Raw genomic sequence first — 15483 nt, 5'->3', positions numbered from 1 at the left:
GTTGAAGGTGTCAAGAATTTTGTGTTGATTTTCTTTTCACCAGCAAGGCAGTCATTTAACAGTACACATGCCATCTGCTGCCAGAGACTTGGCAGGTTTGAAAATCGGTTCTTTTTTTCTATCTGCCAAAACGCTGCGTGAGTCTCTGGCTCCCTTCTCACCAACTTATTTTGGTCAAACTATTTCGATAGGCTCTCTCCACTCCAGTCAGTGAGGCTTTGGCTCAGATGAGAGCGTTTCCTGTCTCGTCCGATGTTCTGACTCTACGCTGCTGCGCGTCCCCTGTTGCCTATGTAAAAGAGAGATAGATACATGCCCAAACCCTGCAGCTGGGGTTCCCTGCACAGAGGCAGCACTGCGCAGGATACGGGCAGAAGGGGGGAGGGAGGGAAGGAGAAAGAGAGAGAGCGAGAGAGACAGAGAGAGAAAGAGAGAGGGGGATGAGACTTGCCACATCCCTGCCAAGGGTGAGAGCATTTACGCGCGATCCAGTACCCGATCTCCAGCAGCCTGTTCTGCCATCAGGACTAATTTTACCATGAAAACTTTCAGCCTTCATTTTTACATAAGCTGATTTCCTCTGTGTGGTGAGCGTAGAGGAAAAAAACACAACTTTTACCACCAGACACCATCTGCGCGGCGAAGTTATTCCATCTTCTTTTGGTGAGTAATTGCAGTAGCTCTCACAGCGCAGTGAAGACAGTTGCGATAGTGTGTCGATTTTTTTTTCCATCTCCGCAATGCATCTCATTTAATTTATGGTCTGCTTGGGTATTCTGTCCATTTTTGTCCCGTCGCTTATTCTGTGATTAGTATTCCATGGACACAGGTTTCTTGCGGCGGTCGCTCACAGAGATTTAACTGTCGACGTTTCCGTGCTGTCCGATCCCTCTCATGTGTTTATTTGGTGACATCATCTGTCCTCTTCTGCTTTATTTCTCTGAATGCCCGAAGTTGTTGAGATGTTCAATAGATTTTTATTTATTTATTTATTTATTTTTTTAATGGACAAACGCCTCTTATTGATCTGGGAACAGGTGCGCCCTGCGAACTTTTTTGTGCATTGTGCAGGTGTTGACAGCTAATGCGCAATGATTGATACTTAAAAGGAGGGTCAAAGCAGTCAGGTCACATCCGTGCGCAAGGCCGAGCAGAGAGGTACCTGCTGATTTACACTGCGAACAGCCCATGTCAGAGATTACAGGCTGCACGACCAGCTTTTTTTTTCTGTGCGCAAGTGAACAAAATTGTAAGCAGCGTAAGAGAGTAACTTCATCAAATTCTGAATTGAGAATATTCTAAAGTAAAAGATCTGTCCTGTTCGGCTTAATGTAAATCCACGTTTCGAGGAAATTCATGAAACAAATGATTGCAGTGGGAATAAATGCCAGAAACTGGCAGAATGTTCCACTTATTTAGGGACCAAAACAGATTAGGCTACGTGTGGATCAATAGACAATAAAACGACTTATGAAGATGAGTGCTGCAGTGCAAGTTTATTTTTTAGGCAAAATGCATTAACATATGAGATTTCTGACTGTGCAAAAAATGCTAAACTGTGTCCTGTTGTCTGTAAACCTTATAGTAATCATAGTAGGAAATGCAGTGTGATATATTACTTTCCACAACCCATCAGAAGCATTTATAAGTTAAATCATATTGCTGCAAGGACAGGAAGAGGTATTTATGTGGTTGTCAATGTGAAGGTCTTATGGTCTCAGTTTAAAGACTTTTTTAAAAGCATGATTCCAAAAATACTCAAGTAAAAACTTTAATTAAACACATAGTTTTGATTATATTGCAGGAATATGAATTAGAATGAATTCCTGGCACAAGATAGAAGTCAGTGTCATAACTCATGCTTTTTCACTTATGAATTATCCACTGTTTGGAGAACACACTTCTGCAACTCTAGAGAGCAAATTTCTGCCTTTGGTAATGTACAAGCTGTGCATTGAAGTCCACTAGTGAAGGATGCAAGATAAATTCAGATGAATCAGAAAGTGGATCAGTAATTATATCAGAAATCAAAAGAGTGGGGAGACCACCATTCAACTGCAGTATCTGGGTTCAAGCTCCTGACTCTGTTAGACTCTGGTCTGGATATACTGTGAGTGTCCTTGAAGACCTGCCAGCTATGGGCTCATTGTGGCTCTTAAGCTGACCCCGTGCTCCGATTTTCCCCAGAAAGAGACATACAAAGAAGGAAGGTCGTGGAAAAATCAATGAAGTGCCAAATACTTTTTATTTATATGGAAACTGTTCACATGCTGCTTTTTTTTATTACAAAAACCCGCTGCAGGTCCTTCAGCTAATGATTCAAAATGAAGTAGAATATGCTATAAACATAAACAACACCATAAAAAGCCTTTACAGAACATCTTAAGCCATAATTAACATAAGTTCTCAGCAGTTTGGGTTATGTTTCTGGCCCACGAGTGAAGACACTCTGAACATACACAACGATTGAGGAGAATATGGATCAGAGGAAGCGTGTGATTGGTTACCGGGTGCTCTGGTAATCCTGTTGTGAGACTGGCAAATGGGATTAGAACACCGTGTGTAAAAGAAACAGAGCCGGGGGATGACTGGGAGGCTTTACATTCATGGCTTTATCTCACATTTTCACTTAATTTAGCGTCATCACTTTGTCACCACCCAACAATGAGTGTGTTTCGCTTCACATATGGACTTTGACCAGAGAGGCTGGTATTGCTAGACTGAGTCAGCTGGAAAATGATATTTTGTGCTGATATTTGACTATTTTTAAATGTTAACAAAAAAGCAGCAGTCTGATTTTCTCTTCAGGCTGGGAAACCAACTGAAGCATTTCACCAAAACATTGCCAGCACTTTAAGGCACAAGGGTAAAAAAATTGCCTTGATATCTGGTAGTGAAAGCACAATTTCTCTGTTTTTTTCAGTTTGTCCTTCTCCTTTCCATTTGACATCAGTCATCATACTTGCAGACATCAGTCCTGGTTTTCACTGTTGTACAAGTATGAAAAACACAACTTCCACTGAGTGAGATAATCCATCACAGCAAACATGATGCCTTCATCTGGTTTCCGCCAAAGTTTCTCTCTGTTTCATTGTCACTTCATTGTGCTGGAGTTGAGTGTTTTCATATCTGCGCTGCGTCACGCTCTGCTTACTGTCAATCTCCTGACACCAATAGGAAAAAGAGATAGAAGTTGTCATGAGAAAACACTCCCTTGTCACATCCTTCTCTTTGTATTTGCATGTCTTTATTTATGAGAAGAGCAGTTAATTTTAAACTACATTTAACATTATGCATGTTAACTTCTACAAATGCATTGAAAAAAATGTATTTCTCTGCAGCATGAATGTTGTAATAATTTGGACAATCAACTAGACAGAAAATCCGCACCAAAGCTCAACAAGCCAATATCTGCCATAGTGACCACACTGCTGCACCCACAACTACATTAGTGTTATCTCAAGTCTGTATCTGACTCTCATATCTATTAATGTTCAGGGTTTAGCAAAGTGAGATGCATTAATTTGGCTGTTCGGCTCAAACTGACCCTGCGCCGATTTTCTCTCCCACAATACCACCACCGCAACCTGCCTTCACAACTCGCGCTGCCCTGAAGCCAGATCTGCTCCACTTTCCACCTCTACCATTAAATTGTCATGCAGAGGCTGTGAGTTTGTGTGTGTGTGTGTGTGTGTGTGTCTGTGTGCGTCTGTGCATTGGAGCTGCCACAATTAGTTGATTACTTGATTAGTTGATTAAAAGAAAATTAGTTGTCAATTATTATGATAATTGATTATTCATTTTATTAATTTCTCAAACAATGACAGTAAATGAAGAGCCTTTGGGTCTTGTGCTGTTGGTTGGACTAAAGAAGCAATCTGATGAACATTTTTCATGGTTTTCACCAGTTTTTGACACTAAACAATGAAGTGATTAATTGTGAAAATAATCAATTATAAACATAATGATTAGTTGCAACCCTTGATGTTAAAAGCGTGAAGGGATCACGATGGATGTTTTCATAGCTTTATGGCTTCTTAGGGAAAGTTTTGCCTTGTAAGGGTTTGTGTGCTTTCTACACCTTGACCAGAGAGAGAGAGAAAAACAAATCATTTGAAAGTGAGACCTCCCTCACGTTGATTCTCTGGTGTTGAAGGTGCTTCACACAAACATCTAGGTGTCTGCAGAGGTGGCAGTCACACTGTTATGATTTATTTCTGTGTTAATTATTAGCACTGCATAATGACTTTAGTGTGGCAATGTACAACAAATCACTTCCACAGGATGTGTGGTGTGCTGTTTGTATTTTGCTTGGGGGGGCAGAGAGGAAGTAAAATGAGAACTAGAGAATCTGTGTGTGGGAAGAAAGAGGTCACTTTATGCCAAAGCAATTACCTTCCTCATCCAGGGCACTGCCAATACTCTGAGTAGAGGAGAGAGAAAGGGAGGTCAGCGAAAAAATAAAGATACGTGTGGTCAAGCTCTCAGTGTTTTAAATGTTTGCTTTCAGGACCTCCTGAAGTTTAAATGGCATTTCTGAGTCAATATCAAACTAAGATATTGCAGAAATTTCCCAGAGAACTCTGCTGCACATCTTCACTGGCTCCATGTGTGCAGTGCTGTTCCTTCAACAATTAGTCAAAGTCATTGTTATGCCTCAAATTACACAGGTAATATCAGCAATGTAATAAAGGTTATGTAATTTCTCAAGTACTCGTGACCACCCGGATGTGTTGTGACTCGAAGAATGTTATCTGTCAGGAGCTGATGATTTTCTTCCTACTTTGACAAGTCTTCATGTTCTGGCATCTTGGGGGATCTGTCACTGCATGACGACGGCGGGGGAGACAGATCCCTTTGCATGTGCTCAGGCCGGCAAACAGACTGCTCAGAGTAGAGGTCAGGAGTGCTCGGGCCATCATGCTGCTGACAGCTCAAATTTATTTTTAATCTTGGCAATGAGAATTCACCACACAGATCATGTGGCTTGTTAGTGTTGAGTGGCGAGCCCTGCCACCATTACGCCCATGATCTTATACAAAGAAAATGTGACAAAATAATGACCTTGGTGAGGTAAAGCCCAGATAATTGGGAGCCAGCTTGAATGGGGGTTTGATTGTTATTCCGCGCAGCCACTGTTGTTTCACTTGCTGTGAAAATCTCTTCGCTTATGTGCATTGAAAAATGCAGGTCATTTTCCCCTCCATCTTCACCTGATTAACTCTTTGACCTGCCCCCCAGTTGTTCTCGACATGTGTGTAGGTGAGTATGTGTATGTGAAGGACGTTATGTTGATTGTCTGTCCTATATTTACTGTCAATTCAGTTTTGACCAATTTCTTTATGATTGGTGAAAAAAATGTCATTATCATTGCATCAGCAAGCACATTACTTGCTGTCTAAAGTGACTGCGGTCACAGAGGCAATTTTGCTGACGGTACTTTCTCTCCTCTCTCCTCAATGTCTTTGTCTCTCCCCTTTTTCTCTCTCTCTCCCTCTCTTTCTCTGTTCTGATAGGTGCCAATTACACAGCCTGTGTGTTGAAGCCTGCCCGGTCGCCACTGCCCCTGTTAGCCAGGTTTAATGTCAACTCCTTGGCTCCAAATTGGAGGGAATTACCCCACTTTTAGTCTCCAATCAGGAAAAAAGAAGAACAACACAGCAAAATGCAGGGCTTGACTCTTTTTCAACCCATGCGCAGGGTCTGACTGCTCTTGCTTTCTGGTGAAACACGGGGTCAGGACTGTGTGGATAAAACCCTGAGGGTTTTGACATTTCAGCCTTACTGTCTTTTTTTAGTTTTTGCTACTCTTCTGGCCTCAGTGGTTTTTGGAGGAGGCCCAGATGATGGGGTGGTGTTGCTCAGGCATATGCAGAGCCCTGGCTCTTCTGGCACTCCTCTTTCCCTTGCGGGAGAGGGGCTGCTGGGGGCTGAATCCCAGCTCTGGGGATCTGGAGAAGTCCCCACACTCTGATCCAGACCCCTGGGAGGTCCTGCACAGGCACAAACGCAGCTGGGTATGGAACCAGTTCTTCGTGTTGGAGGAGTACACAGGAAATGAACCACTCTATGTTGGCAAGGTAAGCAGTCCGTGGCTGTTAATGGATCTGCATTAGCAAGGCTTAATGATGTGTTACATGCACGAAAAACAACAATTTTAAATCTATTGGTGCTTAAAACAAATTTTATCATAAACGTATTCACACATCCTCACATACCCTTTTTCTACAGCTCTGGCACCACATTTAGCGCACCTGTACAGTAATACACATATCAATAACCTCTTACCATAAGGACCAGCAAAATCTGGGACACAGCAGTGTTTTTACAGAGTTGTACATATTCCCAATGCCCTATATAAAATGTTAAACAAATGGAAAAGACACAGACAGCGTAGGAAGGTTTTCTGCATTTTATATCAGCTAGGATGAAGTGTGCGCTGTTTTAGTTTGGAGGACGGTGTATGACTTGACAAGGTAATTTGCACTGTAATCATTCCCCAGAAAAGGTACATATTACTCAAATGTGTCTTTGTAGAGTAGGTGTTCAGCCTAGGTACAAGCAGATAGATCAAAGTAATGCATGTTTTGTAAGATAAATAAGTATGAAACTCCCCCAATGACACAAGTGGCATAGTTAATGAGAGGGTACACCTACAAAGTGACAAATGATGCATTTGTTAGATACGATAACACTGTTTTTCTGCTATAGATCACATTCAACTTGTGTGTGTGTGTGTGTGTGTGTGTGTATAGCATTTACTTTCTTAACAGAGCTTTTATTGTGAAACATTTGCATATGTTACAGCAGTTGGACAAGTTTAAACCAAAAAAAAAAAAAGAGCTGTTTGAGGTTATTTCCAATGCGTGGTGCAAAGAAATGAGGTCTGCTATGTCCTATGCATTTGACACTTTCTAAACAGAGATTTAAAAACACCTACAAAAATTGGGTGCACTGAATGAACAAGCTCACAAGTATGCAACAAATAAAAAAATATTAGCAAAACACAAACCAGCACAGACGCACTTGCACTGTGAAAAACTGTGTCTTCCTCCACTCCTGATTCCACTAGCTGTGCTACATGAGTATGGTGATAACTAGTTTATGCCCTCAGGTGTACAAGTGAAGTAGCAACAGCAATAATCACACAACTTTACCCCACACACAAACACACACACACAACATGGAGCACATACTAAAACTGACTGCAACAAGCGACCAATCAAATTCATTAATTTCATTTATTGTGTCAGTTATAATCTGACACAACAAAACAAAACAAAACTAAGGTGCAGTCCTGCAGATATAAACTTCAGTAGCCACTAATACAGTGTTTACAGTAAGGCTGATCAGATTTTCACTCCACAAGTGTGGAGAAACAAATTCACAATAATGGTATTATCACAGTATGTACGGATCATTTGATAAAAACAAACAAACAAAAAAAAAACATTATCACACAAATTCACCTTAAACTTGGTTTATTATGGGTTTAGCCTCTTTTTGGCAAATGAATTACAGTCAAAATACGAGAGAAGAGAAGTAAAGGGTAGAAGACAATCGATTAATGGGGGCCAAAGACACAAAGTCAGTAATCTTGTTGTGTGTTTGAAATAGCCTGAGATGTATTTAAATTAATCTTAACCTCATATAAGACAGCTTTATTCATAAATTATAATGTTATGTTGGTTGTTGCACAACATTACTAATGCATCACACTCTGTTTTGTCAAATGTAATGCTAGTTCTTACCGTTAACAAGAAACTCGTCACTGTGACCACCTTTAAAAGTGACAGAGGCACGACTGCCTTGATAATTCAAAATGGTCATATGCAGCTTCTTAAGCTTGGGTGAGCATCGGTCCCATGCAGACAAGTTCAACACATAGCAGCGTGAAAATCTACGACCAGAACGCAAAAGAGCTACGTCAGCTGGGCCAGCATCCTTTGCTATTATCATGATGATTAAACTTCCAACAGAGAGTTTTATTCCACCAGTGCATCGACTGATTTTTTTCCTTCTGAAATAAAGGGAAGTAGTGATACAAGACAAGTGAACTGAAAGAGTCGAGTAAAATACATGTGCAAGTACTTCAAAAGGTACAGAATGCTAATTAAAATGCTTAGTCATAGTCTACAACTGGAAGTAACAAGTTACCAAAGCTGTCAAATAAATGTACCTCGAAATGTGCAACTCTGTCACTTTCTGCACATAACTGACACCCATAAAAGTGTAGTTTTTCAAAATTGTATTGTAAAATTGTTGTTTTACAATGCAATGTTTGGTGTACACAAAGAGCTCCCAAGCTTTCAGCGCTACTTTTTAAATGGATAGCTCCTGCCCAGAAAATGGCTCTGGTGTGTGCAGTGCAGGCCAGCTGGGTCTTGGATTGGTCTCTAGATCCCCGTTATCTTGGAGAATTTTCTGGTCTTATTATTAAATTAGTTTTCATCTTTCCGCTCATCTGCAGGATAATCATTCTCATCTGCATGTATTTGCCGGGTCTGCTCTCACAAGCCCATTTCCTTGCTGTCTCTGAACCGGATTAGCGTCTCCAGCTGGAATTAGGATACATTTGACTGTTCTATTGTTCTCCTCTCTGTTTTTGCCAGAGGGATGTTGGAGGAAAGCATCTAAATCAGAATGAGCCTATTTGTGACACTGCTAGAGTTCAGTTAAAGGTCATTTCTTGTCCAAGCATCCACGTTATCTTAAAACAATGTTTCGTCTGATCTGTGTGTCTCCAGATATCTTCTATATCCGACTAGTGGGGAAAGTATTTTTTGCTTGGGGATATCTGTTCTCTGATTCGCATGTATTCTTTTCCTGTGCTGCCCATTTGAAAGTTAAGGAGAAGAGGCCGGCACGGTAGACTTTTGCACGTGTTTGTGTCTGATTGCTTTTCTTGTTAGTAAATCCCACAGGATGTGAACAGGCTGATTACTTATTCATAGATGTGTAGAGATCTGCTTATCCACCTGGAATATACACAAACTCATTTGCAAACCCTTTTTCCAACAGGTAGTCTTTTTATTTATCCCCATGTAAGTATTGATTGATCTTCTGTTTCGTTTGGCATTCGTGCACTTACGGTGGTGCTTTAGAACTAACAGTCAAGGGCGGAGACAACACAGCAGCAGGCGTATGAAAAGTCAGACGAGCTCCATCTTTACATCTGACCTCCTGCCCGAGCTCAATCTAAGCATTTCAGAAATATCAAAAATCTTATTCATTTACTCCCCCCCGGGCACAGCAGGCTGCCTGGGAGCCTGAGAAGCTGTCACATTACTTGTTTCATCATAAGATCATAGTTGTCACAGTGTGTGTTTGTTTGGTATCACAAGGACATACAGTAAAAAGCCTGGGCAGGACATCCTGACCTTGTGACTCAGTGTGAGTGACATGGAAAGTCCTGCCATGTCAAGAAAATGACCTTACTAGAAATAAATTCTTTATGCAACTTCTGCAAAAAAAAAAAAAAAAGCATCTAAACCAAAGCTTGTTTCTCATACTCAGCTCTAAAATTTCCAGCAGGTGACAGGCAAAAACACCAGCATGACGTGACCAGTTAGTGTATCTAATATGACAAACAATAGGAATTTGTGTCCAAACAATGGTGCAATCGCTGCACAATTTGGTGATTTGTTTGGCTGGAAAAAAAGAGAAATATGATATAGTTGGTAGGAAATTGGAAGTCATCACTTTGGCCTGGCTGCTCCCTTTTCATCTGCAGTATGCTTGGCTTTAATGCATTCTGTCAGATTCTGAATTTCACAACCAAATGTCTCATTATGCCTTGGCACTCTGCCTCGGGTAAGTGTACTGGCCTGGAATCAGCTGCAGTCACATCAAGCCAGTGGAAACATATATTAAAGAACCTTAAACTGCACAGCCTCTGCCGCAAATTGGTGACGCACATATTTGAACAAGCGAGAAAGCCGGAGCAACTCATCCACTTAACAAACACTTACTGGTAAACATGATGTGATTAACATTTTCTGCAGAATATTCATGTAACCAAATATTTGCAAGCATTGAAATGTACCAATCTGCAGCTTCTGCTGAATAAGCGATGCTCGCAGGCCTGCCTTTTTTCTCATGTAGAGAGACAAATTGACTCCTCTGTTTAGAACTTTGTAAAAGCACCAGCTTTCCTCCATTCAGTCTTTGTACTGGTATCTGGAATTCAGTACCGGTGCCCGATGCTACCTTTTCAGTACTTTACTCTCTCTTTTCATTTGTAAAAAAAAAAGACAAATGACCCAGAACCTTGTAAAAATTGTATTACTTTAAAGGAGGAAACTGTTCAAAAAATGAGCAGCTGGAGAAACAGTTTTTACTCTGTGCACTTTGTTCAACCTGAATAACTTGACCAAAATGAAAAATGAAAAATATATAAATAGCTGTAAAAGGCAGTGTGCCCTTACAGCTTCTAGTTTGCCTTATCCAAAGGAGAAGAAGAAACACAAGCATCATCTGTCTGTTATGTTGTTATTGTCACTACATCAGTACTTATTTATTCCTAAATAGAATGCAGTTTATGTAGTATTTATTCATACTAAGATTTCAAACATACTAATGTACTGTTTCAGCATAATACTGACATGTTGGTAAGGATTTTCTGATTCAGTCAGTGTCTGAATGTGACTAACGCTGGTAAAAATACTCATCTAATGTCATCCAAAACAGATAAAAACAGAGGACTATTGTGTGAGCGTGGCGAGTCCACTTTGAGAGATAAATTTAGTTTGTGGCCAAAGGTTTCCTCAGGTTAGATGGGTTGCCCTGGCCAGGTTTGCATTTCACATAACAGATATTACAGCGTGTTATCAAAGTCGAGTTTTGAAAAGGTTTTCTTTTCTTTTTTTTTTCAAAACCTTTTTAACGAAGATGTCTTAAAAATTGGCAGCCTGACTAACCATCAGAGTAATGGATGGACCTATTTCACCTTATAATTCAGGCTGCATTCTGTTGGCATTAGCCAGGACTCCTGCTACACTCACAAAAGGATTTCTTCCAAAATAAATAGAAGGACCCAGCCAGAAAATGGAAAACATCTCTTGATGGAAGAATCACTTATAGCTCGCTGTCAAGTCTTCTGAGACTGAGGCTCAAGAAGGGAAATGACTTGTCTCAAACAGTGCAACATAAAGAACAGGACTTTTTTAATTTATTTGTTTGTTCATATTTATTACAACAATTATTGGACATTTTCATGAGCATGCATCATGAGTAATTTCTGACCTGGCAGCAAGAACCTGTCGTTGTGCATGACAGTCATTCATTTTAATAATCAAACAACATGCATTGTGGGCATCAGGGATAGTCCCACGGATAATTACACTGGAGCCAACATAGCATGTTACTATGCAAACTACTTCATTAGCATTCTATTAGACGTTCACTGTCAAATGGGTTAGAATCATAGAGCACAGGGCGCTGCTGCAAAGGTCAGTCTCAATAGCATCTTCTCACACTCGCTGGTGCCGCAAACACATCGGCGCAGCTGGGGAGTGGTGAGAGCAGCATGTTGAGCTGGAGAGGAGGGTGATTCAAGCTGACAGGGGGGACATCATACACACGGTATCCAGGGACAGGAGCTCACAGAGGGGGGAGCTCATGAGGCATCCTGGGGGCCTCTGGGATGGTAGGAAAGCCTTTATCTGAGCCAGGGAATCAAAGCCAGACTAGAGGGTAGTTATCAGTGGGGTAGGGGAAAGGACAGAAAAGGAACAATGTTTACACTTCTTTCTCACATACAGTACTGGGATGAAGCTGGTGTCAACATCAGCAGGGCAATTTTTAGAGATACTTTAGTCCAGAGGGATTTCAGGAAGGAGTCAAGACAGGGTGAAGTGAAATTTATTCAGGAACAATAACAAGTAACAACAGAGGCTGCAATCTACCCTTCAACATCCAAATGATATCTGAAACGAAATACACTGTGGTAAAATTTTAAGTTGACACTCACCCCCATCTAATGCGACTGACAAAACAGTATCAGAGTCGCCAGACACTGAAGAAGCAAATAATCATACAAAGGCTGTAGAATCATTGTATTTTAGCAGAAACTATTGTATGTTCAAATATGTGCAAAACGTGTGTGCTGCATTTTACCATCATTTTTTTGTACCCTTAACATCACCAAAGAAAACTTAAAGGTACCAAAATGAGATGATTTGACAATCAAACAAACAAAAGCAGCAAAATGCAGTCATTTGTAAGATCAATACCACTCTGCTGTATGTCTGTTAAACGAAGTTAAAGCTAGCAGCCAGTTAGCTTAACTTAGCATAAAAACTGGCAACAGAGCGAGACCATCTGACTCTGTCTAGGGAACAAAATCTCACAAAATTATAATTTGTCTGGTTATTCCAGTCAAAATAATTGCAAAATATTTTTTGGCTTTAAGCAGCTGCAAGCCAACCTAAAAAAAGTTAAGAACAGGTCTGATGAAAAGGTTTTTACATAATCAGACAGCATGATAATTTGCATGGCCAAAATAAACACCTTGGTTTTGCAAATGGAGAAGCTGTAGAATCTAGATTGTGATATTTGTTTTAAGGCCAGATCATCCACTGCTCGGTGGAGCTTTTATACTTTATGAGACTGATAATAGTGTAAATAGCCCCACCCTTACTATAAACGTTTACATCCATCAAATTCTCCCTAAATTTGAAGAATCTGTCATATTAAAACGTTGTTCTCTAGAAAAGGAGGGATGTTTTAAATATGGCATTCTTTGTTTACAACATGTTTACTAAGAAAGGAAGTCAAAGTCAGACAGATGGTTTTGGTTTGGTGCTGGGATTTACTTCTCATATGTCGGCCCTGGTTATAGAAACTGTTTTTCTTTTTGTCGAATTTAAGTTATTATTTAGAGCTTGGATTTACACACTCTCCCCTTGTCTCACCCCACGGCTACATTCAGTAAATTTATGGTGGTCTTCTGATGGCTTGGTAAAGACAGAGGTATATCATTTTGTCACTGGGATGTACTGTGTAAGATAAATACTCTTTCTTATAGTGAACAATATTGTAACTTAATGAAATATTAAGGAATATTGTAGGCAGGGAGAATTGTGAGGCAGTTTGAAGTTGTTGTGTATTTTATTTAATGTTTTCTGTCTGTATCCTCTTTTATGTCTTTTTTTTTGGTTTTTTCTTTTTGAGTGTGGTGCTGAAGTTTCCTGAAGTGCTGATGTATTGAATTTTTCGACATCCCCAACAGGTCTGATCTTGAATAATTCAAGAGAGTCCTCAGCCTGTGCTGAGTGAATAGACGTACTGTGAATATACACAAAAGTTAAGTTTTTAGATCTCGCTATTTTTCCTCTACAAAGTGGATAACAGGTGGCCTAGAGACTGTTTGGTATCAGGCATTCTTTTCTATTTCAATGAGTAATGTAAGCATTGCAGTTCATGTATTATAAAGGTGATTAACTGTGGTTAACACTTGTTCCTTGTAGAAGTTTTTGTGATTTAAAGAAGAGACCATTAGCCTTTGGGAAAATCTAAAAAAATATGTGTAGTTAGTTAAAAAGCAGGAAAAAGACATGAGAGGAGAAAGATGCTTGGCAGACATCTGTATGCAGAGTCTGATGATTCTCAAAATATAATGAAGCGCTATAGAGTGGCACTAGTTTTTCATGGGCTGACTAATTACATCTCACACGGATATCTGTTTGAAATGAAAGCAGTTTGATCTCAGTTTTCTGGAACTGGTTTTCATACCAGACAAGAAACATTGCAAATGTTTCTTCAAAGTAGAGAGTTGTTGAGTTCCCTCATCTCTATTATTTTTCCTTTGCTACAGATACCTTCAGAGATTTGCTCTTTGAGTCAAGTGTGTTTTGAGATTGATTCATTATATATTACCCTCCATTACTTAAGGGACCCTGAATTTAAAGTCTATCAAACCTCCACTGATTTAACAAACATCGAGGCTCCATAGTAATCAGATTATTCCCCACTTTCAGCAGTAGTCTAATTTCAGAAACACCCATCTAAGTGAGAAAAGTGGTTTCCTTTTTCATGCTAACGGAGGAAGAATAATTTTGTTAGCAGTGCTAGATTTGGGAAGGTGAAACACAATTATGTGGCAGAGTATAACCTTATATGGGTTTCTTGGAGTTCTTACTCATGTTGGAAAGTACCACTTACAGAACACACTATACTAATGTCTCCAAACCAGGTGTTCCTGTGCACCCAGGGGGTACCTAGACTGGAACCAGGGGGAACACTGAAATACTGTAGAGAAGCTCAGCTAATTGGACAATATGCACTGAAATTATGATCTGGAAAAACATACAGATTGTGTAATCTTACATTCTAATTAGGAGGAAAATAAACACAGGCAGATAAATCATGTGATGCCCACTTGAAACAGTTATAACCTAAGACTTCCCGATGCAGTTGTTGGTCAAAATCACCTTCTGCCGCTCCGTGTTTTTGCAAATCCACTGAAATAATAAAAGTCTACAGCCGTGCTAGCTGCTCTCTAAGGCTGTACCATGGACATATATAAAGAGGGATGACGCATCTTCATTTCCTCCCACTGTATAAAAATGAACCCAAAATATCCTGAACATAAAAGTTCTGTGCAAAAAGCTCTTTGTCCTTTTTTGGATTAGCCGGGACTTAGGCGGAGCCATGCACTGCCAGCTGGGGCCACCACCCTGAGCTTCACATTAGCTCTTCATAAACATGTGGGTGATGCCAGAGAGACTGTGTCCATATTTTATACAGTCTACGGTGTGCAGCCATGTTCTCGCTCCATCAGGCACACGATGCTTTGAGCTAAATGCTCAGATGCTCGTCAACATGCTAAAATGTACCCAGTAACAACATGTTGATGTTTTGCGGGAGAAGCATACCATTGTCACCATGTCACATCTTTAACACGCTGACATTTGCAAATTATCACTAAACACAAAGTACAGTTGAGGCTAATGAGAGTCATTGTGTTGATGTTCTGTCATAAATAATTATTTTTAAAAAATATTTGTTTATTTAAGAGAGATATGAAGGTACATTAGTCACAAAAGGTTGGGAATCATGGTATTACAGAATCTCCTCCTGGCTAATTAATTCCTGTAAAAAAATATCATGTGTGATTTGGCATGTGTGGTAGAAAGTCTTAATAGTAATTCATATGCGCTTTTTTGTTTGCAATAGTGTACTGATGGTTTACTTTGATATCAGGCATTTTTTTGGAAATGGAAGAGGGGAAATACATAAATGAGTTATCCAACTTTCTCACCTTAACCTGATTACTCTCACTAATCTGCTTTTGTGTGTGTGTGTTCATGTAAAGGCGTTCAAATTGCAGCTCTGCTAAAGTAACCTGACTCTTTCTACCACCATCCCCTCCATTCAAACACACACTTTTTATCGAACCCAACCCCCACACCCTCCTCTAGACATTTACCATCCAATGGATGAAGGACCCTAATATGCTAAAACCGGGGATGCATTGGCCAC

The 15483-nt window shown here is 40.1% G+C and overlaps 1 protein-coding gene across 3 annotated transcripts in view; it reads left to right on the top strand.

The window, feature by feature from the left end:
- The first annotated feature begins 404 nt into the window (after window positions 1-404).
- LOC124049729 (cadherin-7-like) overlaps window positions 405-15483 on the top strand; it is an 84795-nt gene continuing 69716 nt past the window's right edge. For 2 of the 3 annotated variants that reach the window (XM_046371685.1, XM_046371686.1), the window contains exons 1-2: window positions 405-663; window positions 5517-6080. In XM_046371685.1, the coding sequence (XP_046227641.1) occupies window positions 5844-6080 (237 nt within the window). In that variant the 5' untranslated portion in view covers window positions 405-663; window positions 5517-5843. The remainder of the gene's footprint in view (window positions 664-5516; window positions 6081-15483) is intronic. The other variant, XM_046371683.1, reaches the window with a different exon arrangement.

This window comes from Scatophagus argus, chromosome 18 (assembly GCF_020382885.2).
Source record: "Scatophagus argus isolate fScaArg1 chromosome 18, fScaArg1.pri, whole genome shotgun sequence".
Lineage (NCBI taxonomy): Eukaryota > Metazoa > Chordata > Actinopteri > Scatophagidae > Scatophagus > Scatophagus argus.
The sequence above is the reverse complement of the archived record's forward strand: the minus strand, read 5'-3'. Positions and strand labels throughout refer to the sequence as shown.